The sequence below is a fragment of the Ranitomeya imitator genome, chromosome 5 (assembly GCF_032444005.1).
Source record: "Ranitomeya imitator isolate aRanImi1 chromosome 5, aRanImi1.pri, whole genome shotgun sequence".
Lineage (NCBI taxonomy): Eukaryota > Metazoa > Chordata > Amphibia > Anura > Dendrobatidae > Ranitomeya > Ranitomeya imitator.
Window position 1 is genome coordinate 25,092,578 of NC_091286.1, and position 15,190 is coordinate 25,107,767.

The 15,190-nt window shown below is 41.5% G+C and overlaps 1 protein-coding gene across 1 annotated transcript in view; it reads right to left on the reverse strand.

The window, feature by feature from the left end:
• Positions 1-1,904: 1,904 nt before the first annotated feature.
• The window catches only part of TLR5 (toll like receptor 5), a 66,956-nt gene continuing 53,670 nt past the window's right edge, over positions 1,905-15,190 (reverse strand). Inside the window, exon 3 of the mRNA XM_069768450.1 lies at positions 1,905-4,688. Within this exon, the coding sequence (XP_069624551.1) occupies positions 2,087-4,688 (2,602 nt within the window). The 3' untranslated portion in view covers positions 1,905-2,086. The remainder of the gene's footprint in view (positions 4,689-15,190) is intronic.

Sequence of the window (15,190 nt, forward strand, 5' to 3'; positions counted from 1 at the left end):
ATTGCTGTTTTTGCGAACAGTTAAGCAAGTTGAAGATTAAATTATTTCTAAAAGGCCTAAAGCTAAAGATGACACATTTACTTTGCATTTCAGGCAAAAAAAAAAATATTGTTTACATTTTAAAAATTACAAAAAGGAAAGTGGGTCGATGCAAAAGTTTGGGAACCCTTGGAGATTTGTGTGCTCAGATAATTTTGACCAAGGTTTCAGACCTTAATTAACCCGTTAGGGTTATGGCTTGTTCACCATCATCATTAGGAAGGGCCAGGTGATGCAAATTTCTCAGCTTTATAAAAACCATGGGTTCTTCTAAGCAGCTGCCTAGCACTCTGAAAAATGACATTGGTGGAGACCCACAAAGCAGGAGAAGGCTATAAGAAGATAGCAAAGCACTTTCAAATTGCCCTTTCCTCACTTCGAAATGTAATTAAGAAATGGCACTTAGCAGGAACAGTGGAGGTCAAGATAAGGTCTGGAAGACCAAGCAAAATGTCAGTGAGAGCTGCTTGAAAGCAATCGACCTTCAGAAAGATTTAGCAGATTCTGTAGTTGTGGTACATTGTTCTATTGTTCAGAAACACCTGCAAAAATATGGCCTTCATGGAAGAGTCATCAGGAGAAAATCTCTCCTGCATCCTCACCATAAAATTCAGCCTCAGAAGTATGCAAAAGAACATCTAGACAAGCCTAATTTTTTTTAACACGTGCTGTGGACCAAGGGGGTTAAAATAAAACTCTCTGGCCACAATGATCAAAGGTCTATGTGGAGAAGTGAGGGCACAGAATTTCAAAAGATGAATATCTCGCCAACCCGCAAGCATGGGGGTCGATCAATCATGCTTTGGGGTTGTGCTGCAGCCAATGGCATGGTGAATATTTCACGGGTAGAGAGAAGAATGGATTCAATTAAATTTCAACAAATTCTTGATGCCAACATAACACCATCAATAAGAAAGCTGAAGTTGAAAAGAGGAAGAGGATGGCTTCTACAAATGGATAATGATCCTGAAAACACGTCAAAATCCACAATAGACGACCTCAAGAGGCACAAGCTGAAGATTTTACAATGGCCCTCACAGTCCCCTGACCTGAACATCATTGAAAATCTGTGGCTAGACCTCAAAATAGCAGAGGGTGCAAGATGACCCAGGAATCTCACAGAGCTGGAAGAATTCTCCAAGGAAGAATGGATGAAAATCACTCAAACAAGAACTGAAAGACTTGTCTGGGATCAAAAAGCTTCTATAAACTGTGATACTGTCAAAAGTGGGTGCTACTAGGTACTAACCATACAGAGTGACAAAACATTTTAATCAGCTCATTTTCCTATTTGTAATTTTTAAAATGTAAAAGATGAAAACTTTTTTGGGAGGCTAAAATACAAAGGAAATGTGTCATTTTTAACTTTAGGCATTTTAGAGATCATTTCATCTTCAACTCGCTTATTAAATTAAAAATTAACAGTCATTTTGACCAGGGGTGCCCAAACTTTTACATGCCACTGTACATGCTACATGTAGAATAGTATAGGATATAAAAGCAACTCCAGTCACTGAGGGGGGAATTTTATATAGATGTTTTTTCGCCTTAATTATCCCTCTGGGTAATTCACACATTTCATATTCTCTTTGCCATTTCATGAGTAATTGAATTAGCTGCCAAGAAAAGAAGAAATTACTCTGAGCAAAATCCCCAAATGCCTGCAAAAAAAAATATGCATGCTGACCACCATTTTATTTGTAAGGAGGAAAGAAGCACACCCACATACTTATACTCAGCTGAACATAAGGGTCGGGCATTAATGTGGGCTTGTATGGGAAGACTTAGTTTAAAATAAAGCCTAAGCTAGGGCTAACATGTAGAACACTGTCCTCTATGGATGTGAACGTGTATTAGAATTTTTTGTGACTTAAATTGCTTTTATTATACATATTTTAGAATATAAAATACTTCAATAACTTCTTTCGTAGGAGAAAACATTTTCAGATATAGTTTATATACAAATTCACATTTGGCAAAGTGCTTCACTTATAGAAACTCAACTCGCTGAAATCTTCTGTTACCGAACAGTGGCCAAACTGTCCACTCAAGAAACACCTATTTGTTGTAATTCTAAAGTGGAACTTACTGTTCGGACTTTTAAGTCCTTGTTTTTGATTTTTTCCTCTCGTAAAATTTTATAAGAAAGTCTGCTTAGAAACCATTCAACATCCTGATCATCTTCAGGCCATGTCAAGTACTCACACCTTTGTATATATGCCCGGATGGGCTTATACTTTTTCAGTTGATACTCTGATAGAGACCCAACCACGACCATTATTAAGACATTTTTGAGTTCTGTAAAGTATCGACTCTGGGCATAATTAAAGGCCTCTACACACCATCCGTCCTGTAGAAAATGTTTGGTCACAACACAAATGGTTTTCTTACTGTTCCAAATGGCATCTCGAATATTTACAATATGATCTTCTCCTGGAATGAAATTTCTTTCTTCAAAACACAAACCAAAATGATTCTGCTCACCATAGTCAGAATCTAAGTTTCTGATAAAGACGTTTTCAACCCACGGGAAATCCTTTCTGGCATAACACAAATAGGCATCAAACTTAGACGTCTTTTCTTCTTGAACCTTTTCCTCAAGTACAGATTTTATCAACCTTTTGTAGAATCCAAAGAAAAATCCTCGGAAATGGTTATATACAATCACAGTTGTCATAAAAGTCACAATGATTACTGTTGTGAAGACAAACAACGCAAACATGAGCGGCTCTAATGTTGGCTCATCACAGCCTGAAAATTCCATAAAATCAAGAGGGACAAACCTTAGCCTGTCGGGATATGCACAGTAAATGTCCTGTCGATCACCAGCTAATGTAACATTGGTTGTATTAAACCATATCAAAAAATCAACAAGGGGGCATTCACAGATGAACTGGTTATGTCTTAGATCAATGGTTCCTAAGCCAAAAAACACATCTGGGTTGGGTGACAATAGTTGGTTCTTAGAAACATCCAAAGTGTGAAGATTGACAGGTAAAAGATCTGACATGACATGGGTGAGAAAGTTGGATGACAAGTTAAGCTCTTGTAAAGACGTAAGGCCACTAAAGACTCCTTTGGGAAGGAATCGAATATGGTTATTTGATAAACTTATTGATTGAAGAGCACTAAAATTCCTAAACATGTCCCAACATTGACCATTTTCCCAAATCAGCTGGATCATATTGTCAGATAGATCTAAGTAAAGGAGTGAATGGTTTTTTGGAATACTAACGTGGTAATTACAAATGGACAGTTGGTTCTTTTGAATGGCGGCATATTCAATCATATTGTTCTTAAGAAAGTAAAAAAACTCTGCGATATTTGACAGCTGGTTCCTGGAAAAATTAACAATTGAGGTCTTCACTTTGGCAGACTGGACAGAAATTAGTTTATTTCCCTTCAAGCCAATAGAATGTAACAATGGCAGATATTCACAAAATACAAGCGTCATAATGGCGTTGTTAGTTAGATCCAAAGTTCTTAATTTTGGAAGGTTTTGAAAGGCATAATCCTGTATTATTCCAATATGATTATCATTTAGGTAAAGTTCTACTAAACTGGTCAAGCCATCAAAATAATCATTATATAATTCACCCAACAGGTTATAGGATATATTGAGCATTTGTAAGTTTTGAAGGCCATGGAAGGCATTGGTCTCAATGCGGTTTATCTTGTTTTCGGCAATATTAAGATGTAACAGTTTAGAAAGTTTTCCAAATAAGTACGGCTGCAGAGAAAAAATGAGTCCTTTCGAGATGTCAAGGATTAAAAGGTCACTGTTCTCAAGTCCAGCAAAGGTTGTATTATCTGGATTCTTAAAGTTGTTGAAGCCAAAATTTGGTCCCATCAGGTGAGAACGTAGTTGTAGGAATAAGATTTTGGTTCCATTCAACACGTTGCACAGTGCTTTTGTGGTTCTTTCGTTGAATCCATTTCCACCCAGCTTTAGAGTTTCAAACTCAATATTTCGGAACGGATTCCCACAATGTTCCCAATCAGTGGCATTCAAGTGATAAAGCAGATTGTGCGACAGATCTATAACTTTAATTTTTTTCTGTTGGAAACTGTGTAAGTCCCCTTCACAAATTCTTGATATTCGATTTTCCCTTAAATTTAGTAGTTCAAACCTGTATAAATTATAAAATTTAGGATGGGGCTTAAGATATGTGAGATTGTTAAATGAAAGGTCTATGTAGACCAAATTGGTCAAATCTTTAAAATAATTGTTTTCTAAAAAGGATCCATTCAACTGATTGGAATATAAAACAAGACTTTCAAGTGATGACAAGCCGGTGAAGGCATCTTGATCGAGTAGCAGGAGTTTATTGTAGGATAGATCAAGTTCAATCAGCTTTGTTAAATTTTTAAAACTATCCTTACGTACTGTCAACTTTTCTGTTTTCTGACCATCCAGTTTTAACACAAGTAAGTCCAGCAAAAGTGAAAATGATGAAGAGTTCACTTCTGATAAATAGTTATTACTTAAGATCAGAAAAGTAGTATTCATTGGTACCCAAGGAATTTGAGTCAAGTTGCAAGCAAAAAAAATGGCAGTACGTTCAATAATTTCGTAACGCAATTCATTACTTTCCTGGAGGAAATGTCCATCCAAAAATAGAAGCAGCAGGAGAAGGGGAATTGTTTTCCTAAATACAAAAAAAAAGAAGAAGATTAGCATGAACTAAATATTACACTAAAATATTAAACAATTCCAAAAAGCACCAAAATATTAAGTTACATAATTTAATAAAAATTTAGACTTCTTTAGAATTGCATCAATAATAGAGATAACATTGCAGTCAAGATTAAAAATAGTGTAAAAAACACAAGGGGCGGTAATCATCCCACTAGGTCTAGCAGGGCTCCTGATATAGTTGCAAAATATTCCGTAGAGCTCGTGTCATGTCCCACAAATTGTAGTTTATCAGCCATGTTGTGTCTTTGCATCTCTTGATCAGAATTGCCTTTTTTATCTACTATAATTGTACACAACTACAAGAATTCAGCTGCTTGAAAATAAACCTTCTTCTGGAATCTTAATTCGTTCCTCTGCAGACGAGTTAAGCTATCTGATGAAATCTCTCCGTGTGAGTACTTGTACATAGAGACAGCCAAGAAACTGTGTCTCAAGAGCCCTACACTCGCAGCCTAGGTACAGAGTCAGAATAGCTGTGATTAATTGCTGCAGACTTTATCCTCATCCTCTATCCACACCCCACATTATAAAGTTGCTATAAAGAGCAGCTTTGGCTCTACAACCCGATAACATTCATCTCAATGGGCGTCATATGATATAATACTATATTTTCGCTGTAGAAGCTGGAGTAGGAAAAATATGCTGATGGGTTCTTTTTACAGCTGATCACTGCATTTCAGGAGTTGGTACATGATCTTGGAGAGTTCTTGCAAAAAAACACATTTTAATGTCTTCCCGTTCTCTTCGATTTTCAGCTGATATACCACTCCAATGTGTTTTTATTGCTTTTCAACTGTCTATGTATAATAATAAGAGTGGAGCTACAAAAGCAGCACACATATAATATATATTATTATATGTATGATATATTATTTTATATACAATTCCAGGGGAGCTTTGTAACTGTGCCTTGCACTGTGCTATGTATATACTACTGCTGGCGACCAGGGGATTGCTACATACACAGCACCATAATAATATATACTATATAGTATATATATAGTGTGGATACAGCTGGAATCCACACTATATCCTACATAGTATATACACAGACGGGACCATAGTATATACTTGTACACAGCTCCAGATTAGTTTTATTATTACTATTCTGTACAAGTATATATTATGGTGCCGTCTGTGTATATACTATGTATGATATAGTGTGGCGTAACGTCCCATTATCCATACCATAGTATACATACAGTCACAACCACACTATAATCTAGTTAGACTGTAGAGAAGCAGATTGAGCAATAGATTCCTCCATCCATGGTCCACACGGTGGTAAAACCACCCAACGGACTGGTTGACGAGCTCAGACTTAGTAGTAGTAGCAGCAGCAGGAGGACTCCTGATGGAGGAAGACACTGCCTGGAGAGTCGATGGCGGACTAGGGTACCGTCCGGTGGTGGGAGTCATGGGACTGTTGTCGGCACTACAATGGAGGATACAATGAATCAATTATGGAGTACAGATGTGAGAGCCGCACGGCCTTGGGGAGCCCGAAGCAGTAGCTGCACATCAGATTCTGCCAGAATGGTGTCTTCTTGTTCTGAGGCAGAGGAGGTCGAAGGGCCGTGTAGACGGTAAGTGCGGGAAAGAAGCCCGGGCTAAGCACTGATTGGCTGATGTCTACCACTCTTCCTCGAGGCCACCTCTGCACTCTCCTCTCTCCAGTTTACTGTACTGAAGCTCCCAGGAGTGTTTGCACATGCGCAGTGGGAGGCTACAGAGAAAAAAAAAAAGTTATGGACATTGCTTTTTTTTCTGCCAGACACTATGGACAGCAGAAGAAAGGCACATGTTTTTCACTGACTGTCCGTAAATGTATGGATGGTTGGCAACCCAGATGATGGCGCAGTGGTTGAGTGTATTACCATTCAATTACTTGTCTACGGAAATGCCAAAGATGGCAGAGTATAATCTCTCAGCTTCAAGGGGTTAATCTAGAAATAACCCATTAAATCAAAGGTACCCACCCATGTCTTCACCTATAATTATAGTTATAGTTATATATATATAGATATATATATATCTATATAAATAACTAGATTGTGGCCCGATTCTAACGCATCGGGTATTCTAGAATATGCATGTCCCCGTAGTATATGGACAATGATGATTCCAGAATTCGCGGCAGACTGTGCCAGTCGCTGATTGGTCGAGGCAACCTTTATGACATCATCGTCGCCATGGCAACCATTATGACATCTACGTCGATACTGTGCCCGTCGCTGAATCAGAAACGTGGGATTTCTACATCCTTTATGACATCATCGTCACTGTGCCCGTTGCTGTGCCCGTTGCTGAAATCCCGCGTCAATCAGAGACGCGGGATTTCCAGGACAGACAGACAGACAGAAAGACAGACAGACAGACGGAAAAACCCTTAGACAATTATATATATAGATGTACCACAACTTCCGTATATACAGTCTATCCATATAGAAACTTAACAATACCATTGTACTAACAACTACAGAATGGTATAAGTTTACAGCTTCTATCTAGACTAATGTGTCTCCATGACAACAGACTACAATCAAAGCCTATCTGTAGTCTGATGCTGTAGTTTTTTCTTCTACTGTCTGTAAGTTTCAAGTATAGAAGGCAGATGGAATGGAGTAACATATCTACAAGATCAGACTACAAAGGGGATTTTGCATAGTCTGTAACCATGGAGATAAATTGGTCTGCAAAGGAGGGAGGTGTGTACACAAAACTGTAGGAAACTACATTATTACTATTATTATTATTATTATTTTTTTTTTTATGAATTTGAGCAATACAAGAAAGGACAAAGTAGCTTCCTCTGTTTAAGGGTATGTGTACACATTGGGTATTTGCAGCAGAAAAATTAGCTACAAATACCCAAGTGTTGGCAGGAAAAAGCCGGATTACTTACTGGTAATGCTCTTTTAATGAGTCCACAACAGCACCCACTTTTAGAGAGGGACCCGCCCATAGGAACAGGAAACTTACAGAGATAAAAAGGGCGGTCCCCCTCTCTTCCTCAGTTGTTTTTTAGAGTACAAGAGGAACCGCCGTTGTGAAATTAATAAATGCGCGTAATATCTTACACGTTCTGCTTATTTATATTCACCCATGAAACGTTTAATACTGTGTGAATAACTATACATAACTAACTAGGGTGGGAAGTAAGAGGGTGCTGTCGTGGACTCATTAAAAGAGCATTACCGGTAAGTAATCCGGCTTTTTACCCTTCACCACGACAGCACCCACTTTGAGAGACTTACAGAGAACCTTCACCTGGGTGGGATCACCGTGCTGAGGACAGCTCTCCCAAAGGTTAAGTCAGACGAAGAAGATAGGTCAAGCTATAATGTTTATAAAAGGTTGAGGGTGACAACCAAGTTGCGGCCTTACATTTTAGCTCAATGGAGATGTCCGCTTTCTCCACCCAAGAGGACGATACAGCGCGAGCCGAATGAGCCTTCACACCTTCTGGAGGAGCTTTGCCTTTTGCCGAGTAGGCTAGACAGATGGCCTCTCTAATCTATCGGGACAAGGTAGCCTTTGTGACTCCGAGACCTTTTCTGTCAACCTGAAAAGATATAAAACAGAGCCCTACTCTGTCTCCAGGACTGGGTTCTCTCTATATAGGTCAAGACTGCTCTTTTCACATCCAATGTGTGTAGCTTTTCTTCTTCTGGATTTGATGGATTGTCATGAAAGAAAGGAAGAAAAATTTTTTGAGACCTATGATAATTTGTTGTTACCTTCGGGAGGTATGATGGATCTGGTTTGAGAACTACCCTATCCTGGTATGTCAATAGGAAGGGAGGGTCTACAGAAAGTGCCTGGATGTCTCAAACTCTTCTGGCAGATGTTAAGGCTATCAATAAAGCTACCTTGTATGAGATAATCTTTAGAGGAATAGACTGTAATGGCTCAAAGGGGTGTTCAGTTAAAGCGTCCAGGACTAGATTCAAGTCCCAAGGTGGTAGACGTGGAATATGTATTGGGGTACTCCTTTCACATGCTTTAATGAATCTTGCCATCCACCTGTCGCACCATAAAGGGCTCCCAAAGCAGAAACATGAACTCTTAATGTATTCACTGAGAGTCCCAGTTTATGACCTCTTTGTAAGAACTCTAGGATAGATTTAATTGGAACTGTATTAGAGAGGGGTTTTGCATAAAAGCTCAAAAACTTCCTCCATACTGTACTGTATATTAAAGTTGTAGATTTTTTCCTACTTAGTAGTAGTGCATCAATCAAATCTTGAGAAAAGCCTCCATGCCGTCAAGTGGAGTCCCTTCACCTGTGGGTGATGAAATGGACCTTGAGGCAGTAGGTCTGGGATGGTGGGCAGTACCCAGGGATCACAAACCGATATCGCTCGAAGGCATGAGAACCATGAGAAGGCATAAGAACCAAGGTCTTCTTGGCCAGAAGGGTAATATTAGAATCACCCTTGATTTTTCTTCCCTTTCTTTTTTATTACTAATAGAATTAACATCATTGATGGGAAGGCATAGGCTAGGTTGAATTTCCAGGGATACTGGAGCGAGTCTATCATGTTTGCATGATCCGCTGCGTTTAGGGAGGCAAATATTTGCACCTGTCTGTTTTCCCTGGTCGCAAATAAATCTATTTGTGGAAGTCCCCATATCTTGATTATCTTCCTGAATACTTGAGCATTGAGAGTCCATTCCCCTTGGCAAAGCATGTGGCGACTGAGGAAGTCGGCTTTTGAGTTTTCTACTCCTCTGATATGAAGAGCCGTGAGTGATAAGAGGTTGACTTCTGCTAGATCGAAGATATTTGTTGCTGAAGACATTAGACTTCCCGATGGCGTTCCGCCTTGACGATTTAAAAATGCGACGACTGTCATATTGTCCTATAGAATTCTGACATGAGATCCTCAGAGCTGGGGAAGGAAACAATTCAAAGCACAATTAACTGCGTTCAATTCCTTCCAATTGGAGGACTGCTGTAACTCTACAGAGTTCCAGCGGCCTTGAGCTATATCCTGACCTAAATGGGCCCCCCACCCATCTGGGCTTACGTCAGTGGTAATTATTTTGGAAGGTTTTATCGTCCATGGGACCCCTCTGGATAAATGGTTTTTATCTAACCACCAAGACAAAGAATTACCTCTTTAGAAAGGATAATTTTGGTATTTAAACGTCCCTGACAATGGTACTGCGCAAATAGGATCTCATGCTGTAAGGTCCTAGTGTGATATTGGGCCCATTGTACCGCAGGGATGCAGGAGTTGAGTGAGCCTAAGAGAGACATGGCGTCTCTTAGTGACATTTGAGGGTTAGACCTCGCCATACCAACTTTTGAGATTATAGTCAACTTCTTGGATTCTGGTAAGAGACATCTCTGACTTACAGAGTCCAAGTGTAGCCCCAGGAAGGATTGGAGGGTTTCTGGATGAAGTCTGGATTTCTCAAAGCTTACAATCCATCTTAACGCCTGTAAAGATGAAATGGTATTAGCCAAGAGCTCTTTACACTGTGAGGCAGAGTTTCTAATTATTAAAAAATCATCCAGGTAGGGCACAATTAATGTATCCTGTTGCCGTAGATAGGCCATCACCTCGAGCATGACCTTCGTGAAAACACGAGGAGCCATTGAAAGGCCGAACGGCATTGTTATAAACTGGAAGTGACGGATCCGGCCTCCCAGGTTGACTGCCACTCGGAGGTATTGTTGATGCTGTGCATGGATAGGTAGATGATAGTACGCATCCTTTAAGTCTAATCCCGTCAGGAAACATCTAGGGAATAAAAGTTTAATAGTAGACCTGATTGATTCCATCTTACAGGTGCGATCATACAAAAAATAATTAAATATTTTAAGGTTTATTATAGTACAGAAAGAACCATCAGGTTTTTGAATCAGAAATAAAGTGGAATAAAATCCCCTTCTTTCCTGATTCTTTGGTACTTCTATGAGAACATTTTTGGCCAATAGACTGAATATTTCTGACTGCAGTGCCTCTTGTTGTTCCGGTGCTCTCAGGGATGTTACAATAAAAGTATCTTGTGGGAGTCGAAAAAATTCTAATTTTAGTCCTGATTTTATTAGGTGCAGGATCCACTGACTTGATGTTATATATTCCTACTTATGGTGAAAAAATTTTAGTCGTCCACCTACTGGGATTCCATCACTGACGGTATCTACTACGTCTAGTTGTATCGGAGCCACTAAACAAGGCACCTTTCTGCTTTGCTTCCTTCGTATCCCAGCGGTCTTTTTGTGGCTCAAACGGCCTCCTTCTGTTAAACGGCTGTCTTCTAAATGCTCTCCTATAAGAAGGAAGAAATTATTTAGGAAAACCCTTCCTTCTCTCTCCTGCTTTATTGAGTATATTATCAAGGACTTTTCCAAACAAAAACTCACCCTGGCACGGGATTGTCAAAGTCTAGATTTGGACTGTGCATCCCCTTTCCATCTTTTTAGCCAGAGGGCTCAACGAGGCGAATTCACTAGGCCCGCTGATCTGGCCGCTAAACGGAGAGAATCTGCTGATGCAGCATTTCTGATCAATGGTATTGCCTGTAGGATCTTATCTCTCGTTATTTTGCCTTTGACCTGCTACTCCAGCTGATCTATCCATACCAAAAGCGATCTTGCTGTGCATGTACTTGATATGGCAGGCTTGAAGGCTCCCGTATTTGTCTCCCAAGACCTTGTTAGCAGAGCCTCCGTTTTAGGGTCTAGTGGGTCCAACAAAATCCCTGCATCCTCTACAGGAAGGGACGATTGTTTGGAGGTGGATGCCACTGCCGCATCTACTTTTGGGATTTTTGACTATAACTCCAGCTCCTCATCACTGAAAGGGTAACGTCTTTTGGAAGAGGATGGGAGAAATCCTTTACCCCGTTTGTCCCACTCTTTTTTGATGAGATTTTTAACAGCAGAAACCATTGGGAAAGCTCGCGTTTTTTTCTGGGCTAGACCAGCAAACATAATATCTTGTGCTGACCTAGTCTCCTTCATGTCTGGGCAACCCATAGTATTCCTAACAGATTTTACAAGGAATTCTATGCTATCAATTGGAAAGCATGCTCGGCCCTCATCCTCAGAAGAGCTAGACGACAACCCTGAGGTATTAGATGACCGGATTAGGCCCTCTTCTGATCCTAAACTGGAGACGGGGGAAAGACTTCTGTCTCCCTGCTTCTTTGAGTCTCTAGACCCCAGAGATTGAATCTCTTGTCTGATTATGGCTCTGATACTGGAAGTTGTTACTGCAGATTCTTCCTGTAAGGTTTGATTAATGCAACTGGGACATAACCTCTTGGGATATTCATCAGGAAGGGGTTGCATACACAGGGCACATTCCACATGCTTTGTTTTACTGGTTTTCTTAGCCTATGAGGGAGAGTATTGAGAAGGAAGGGGTCAGCTTAATAGGTAGAGGATTATATACACTAACCCAGTTAAGCAATAACGGTACCGGTTTAGGAGGTGGAGACGCTGTGTGGCCTTTGAGTAGATCCGTTTCTCTACCTCTTGGTTTCATCTGAGTGGCAGATCTTTCACTAGAACGCCCACTTCTTTTGCCAGAGGATTTGCTTCTAGCGCTTGCTGATCCTGCTAGCGCTATCTTGCTTCCCCGCTGGTGGGTGCTCCTCATGCGCCGGGGACAACATTATGAGCACATTTTGCTCCTAGCCCCGGCGCCTTTTAAACCTGCGGCGTTCAGCGCACTTACCCCCGCCATACTGCTGCTGCTGCTCCTTAGCGGTGTGACGCCGCCGGCCCGCACTCCAGCGCTCCCTCCTTCAGCCGGGCCTGCTGCCCGGACCCTGCCGGAGATCATACAGATGAGGGGGGAGGCTGCAAGCAGTGGCTCCCCCGACGCTGCTCCACATGCCGCAGCTCCAGGTGCTCCCACAGCAGCCAACCCAGGCAGGTGCACAGCCCAGGATCCAAACTGATGCAGGTATACCTGGGGATTCCGATAGGAACAGGAAACTGTGACGCCCAGGAGACCGGGATACCCAGCACCGGACCAATGGAGTCTGTCTCTTGAGGGGGATGTCACGGGTGGCTTGACCCGGTGCTGTGGCCTCAGGCAATGCACAGTGTAAGGGGTATCATGAGGGGACAGGCACTTACTTGATCAGCAGCAGGTTCTCCCAGCGGTGACGATCTCGATCCTGGATAGATGGCTATTGTCCAAATGAAAGACTGAGGCACTGAAACGTTTAACCAGTTTACTTTAACATAAAAGGATTTACAACCAGTCCTGTCACCGGAGTCTGTATGGGAACTCTGAATTACTTTGACCCTGCCGGGGTCTTCGCCTCTTATTGTGCGCAATTTCTGTGTGGCCCTGCTGCTGTATGTGAACTGGCTGCCGGCCCAATCTGTCCCCTCCGGGTCCTGGTTCGACGGGCAACCCGAGTCCTTTTATCGGTTTACCCCCTCTGGGAGTACCGCTGAACTCTGTGTCTGTTGCTGCATCCGACCCTAGTGAAGCTGATATCACCTCACGTTTTTCCGGTTGCTGTATTATATATAATGAATACAGCCACGGATCCGGTATCCGTCTTTGCGCCTGTTCTGGGTAGTGATTAATGCTACCCGGTTCTCACAATGTCCTTTTTCTCTATCCCTCTTCTCCTCAGGCCGGTGATTTAGGCCTGGTAACAGTCACAGGGCTGTTAGAGATTCAACTGTATGACCTCTCACTATCAGCTCCTTGGCCCAACTGCCATTTCTTCTCTCAGACCAGAATGGATCAAGGGGAGTCTCTGGAGCTCCCCCTTCTGGCCGGAGGTGGTAGTGCAGTCTTGCTATTTTAGTATTTGTACTTACTGTCAGTAACTATTTTTGTGGCAAATACCCCTAGGGGTGCCACATTCCCCCTTAGTTAAGAACAGTACTCCGGGACTGTGGGACAATAACATTTTGAAATAACAATTAATATGTACAGAGTCTTAAAAATGAAAAGTTACAAAAACCACTCAAGGAAACAAAAATAGAGTTCTGTATAAAGTCACTTCAAATAGCGTCCATTAATACAGTTCTATCCTTGAAGGTATTAGGAACGGCACTGTACTTAGTGTCCAGGAATTTAGTTCCATTTTTCCAACGGAGTTATCAATATAAAGTCTAAAGAAAGTTCAAAAAGAGCAAAAAGCAAAGTTCAAAAAGCAGTCTTTCCGGAGCTTTGATTTAGTGCCTCCGGGCTGATAAAAAGTTCAAGAATATGCAATAAGTTCATACAGACAAGTCTCTGTAGGCACTGGGCTTAAACGTTGCAGACTGATAGCAATGACTATACTACATTTTCTGTTTAACTATATACGGCATAACATATATACAATTCACATTATGAGCTTTATAGTTGGTAATCTGCATACCTGGCCGGTAATTGACCCTGGGTACTACGCTGTGATCTACGTAATAGCGGTGTCTCTTCATGTGGTGTACTACTGTCTACTGCGGATGTAGTATCTGCCCGCTCTGCTAAAGATAATTCCACGACTATGGAGTTGGCAAGTCCACCGTGAATGGGATTACTCTGACCAGGAATCTGTTCTTCCTGGCCTGGAACCTCCTGTAGTACGGGGTCAGCCTCTTCCTGTCTTGGGACTTCTGGTATTGGGTTCGGTGTTGGGTAAAAGGCCACCATGGGAACCACTACTGCACCATGGTATGTTAGTAGGGTTTTGGGAAAGTCTCCTATACAGGTGTGATACACTTCCTCTTCTTTTTCCTTTACTGGTTGAACCTGTATGGGTTGAATAACTTCTGGTTCTGGCTGGACAACGTCTGGCTCTTTCAATGCTTCCGGACATAATTTAAGATTGTCTCTTGACACTAGTACAGATGTTAAGCCTCCGTTTTTGCTAATGAGACACATTTTAGGATTATCCACTCTTGTTGGTAAAACTGTGTAGGGTACGGCTTCCCACTGATTGTCCAGTTTATTGGTTCGACGATTTCTCTTGAGCACTTGGTCACCCGGTCTTAATGGGGTCGCTAGAGCATTCTGGTTGAAAGTTCGCTCTTGTCTTTCTCTAGTTTGCTGAAGGCTTCTTTCCACACTCTCTTGCACTTGGCAATACTGCTTTTGCCGTATGATATCCCAATTGGAGTCTTGAACTTCTGCGTCTGGTTTCAGAATTCCCATTTCTAGATCGATTGGTAATTGGCCGGGTCTTGCACGCATAAGGTAAGCTGGGGTGCAGTTGGTGGAGCTCACCGGGACATGATTATACAGATCCACCAAGTCAGGCAATTTCTCTGGCCATTGATTCCTTTCTGTCTCAGGTAAAGTCTTTAGTAGGTCTATTACAATATGGTTCATCTTCTCGCATAAGCCGTTTGTTTGTGGATGATAGGCCGTCGTCCGGATCTTTTTGCAACCATACATATTACAGAATTCTCTGAAGATCTCTGATTCAAAGGCTGTACCTTGGTCGGTGAGAACCTGTTCCGGATATCCATGGGGTCTA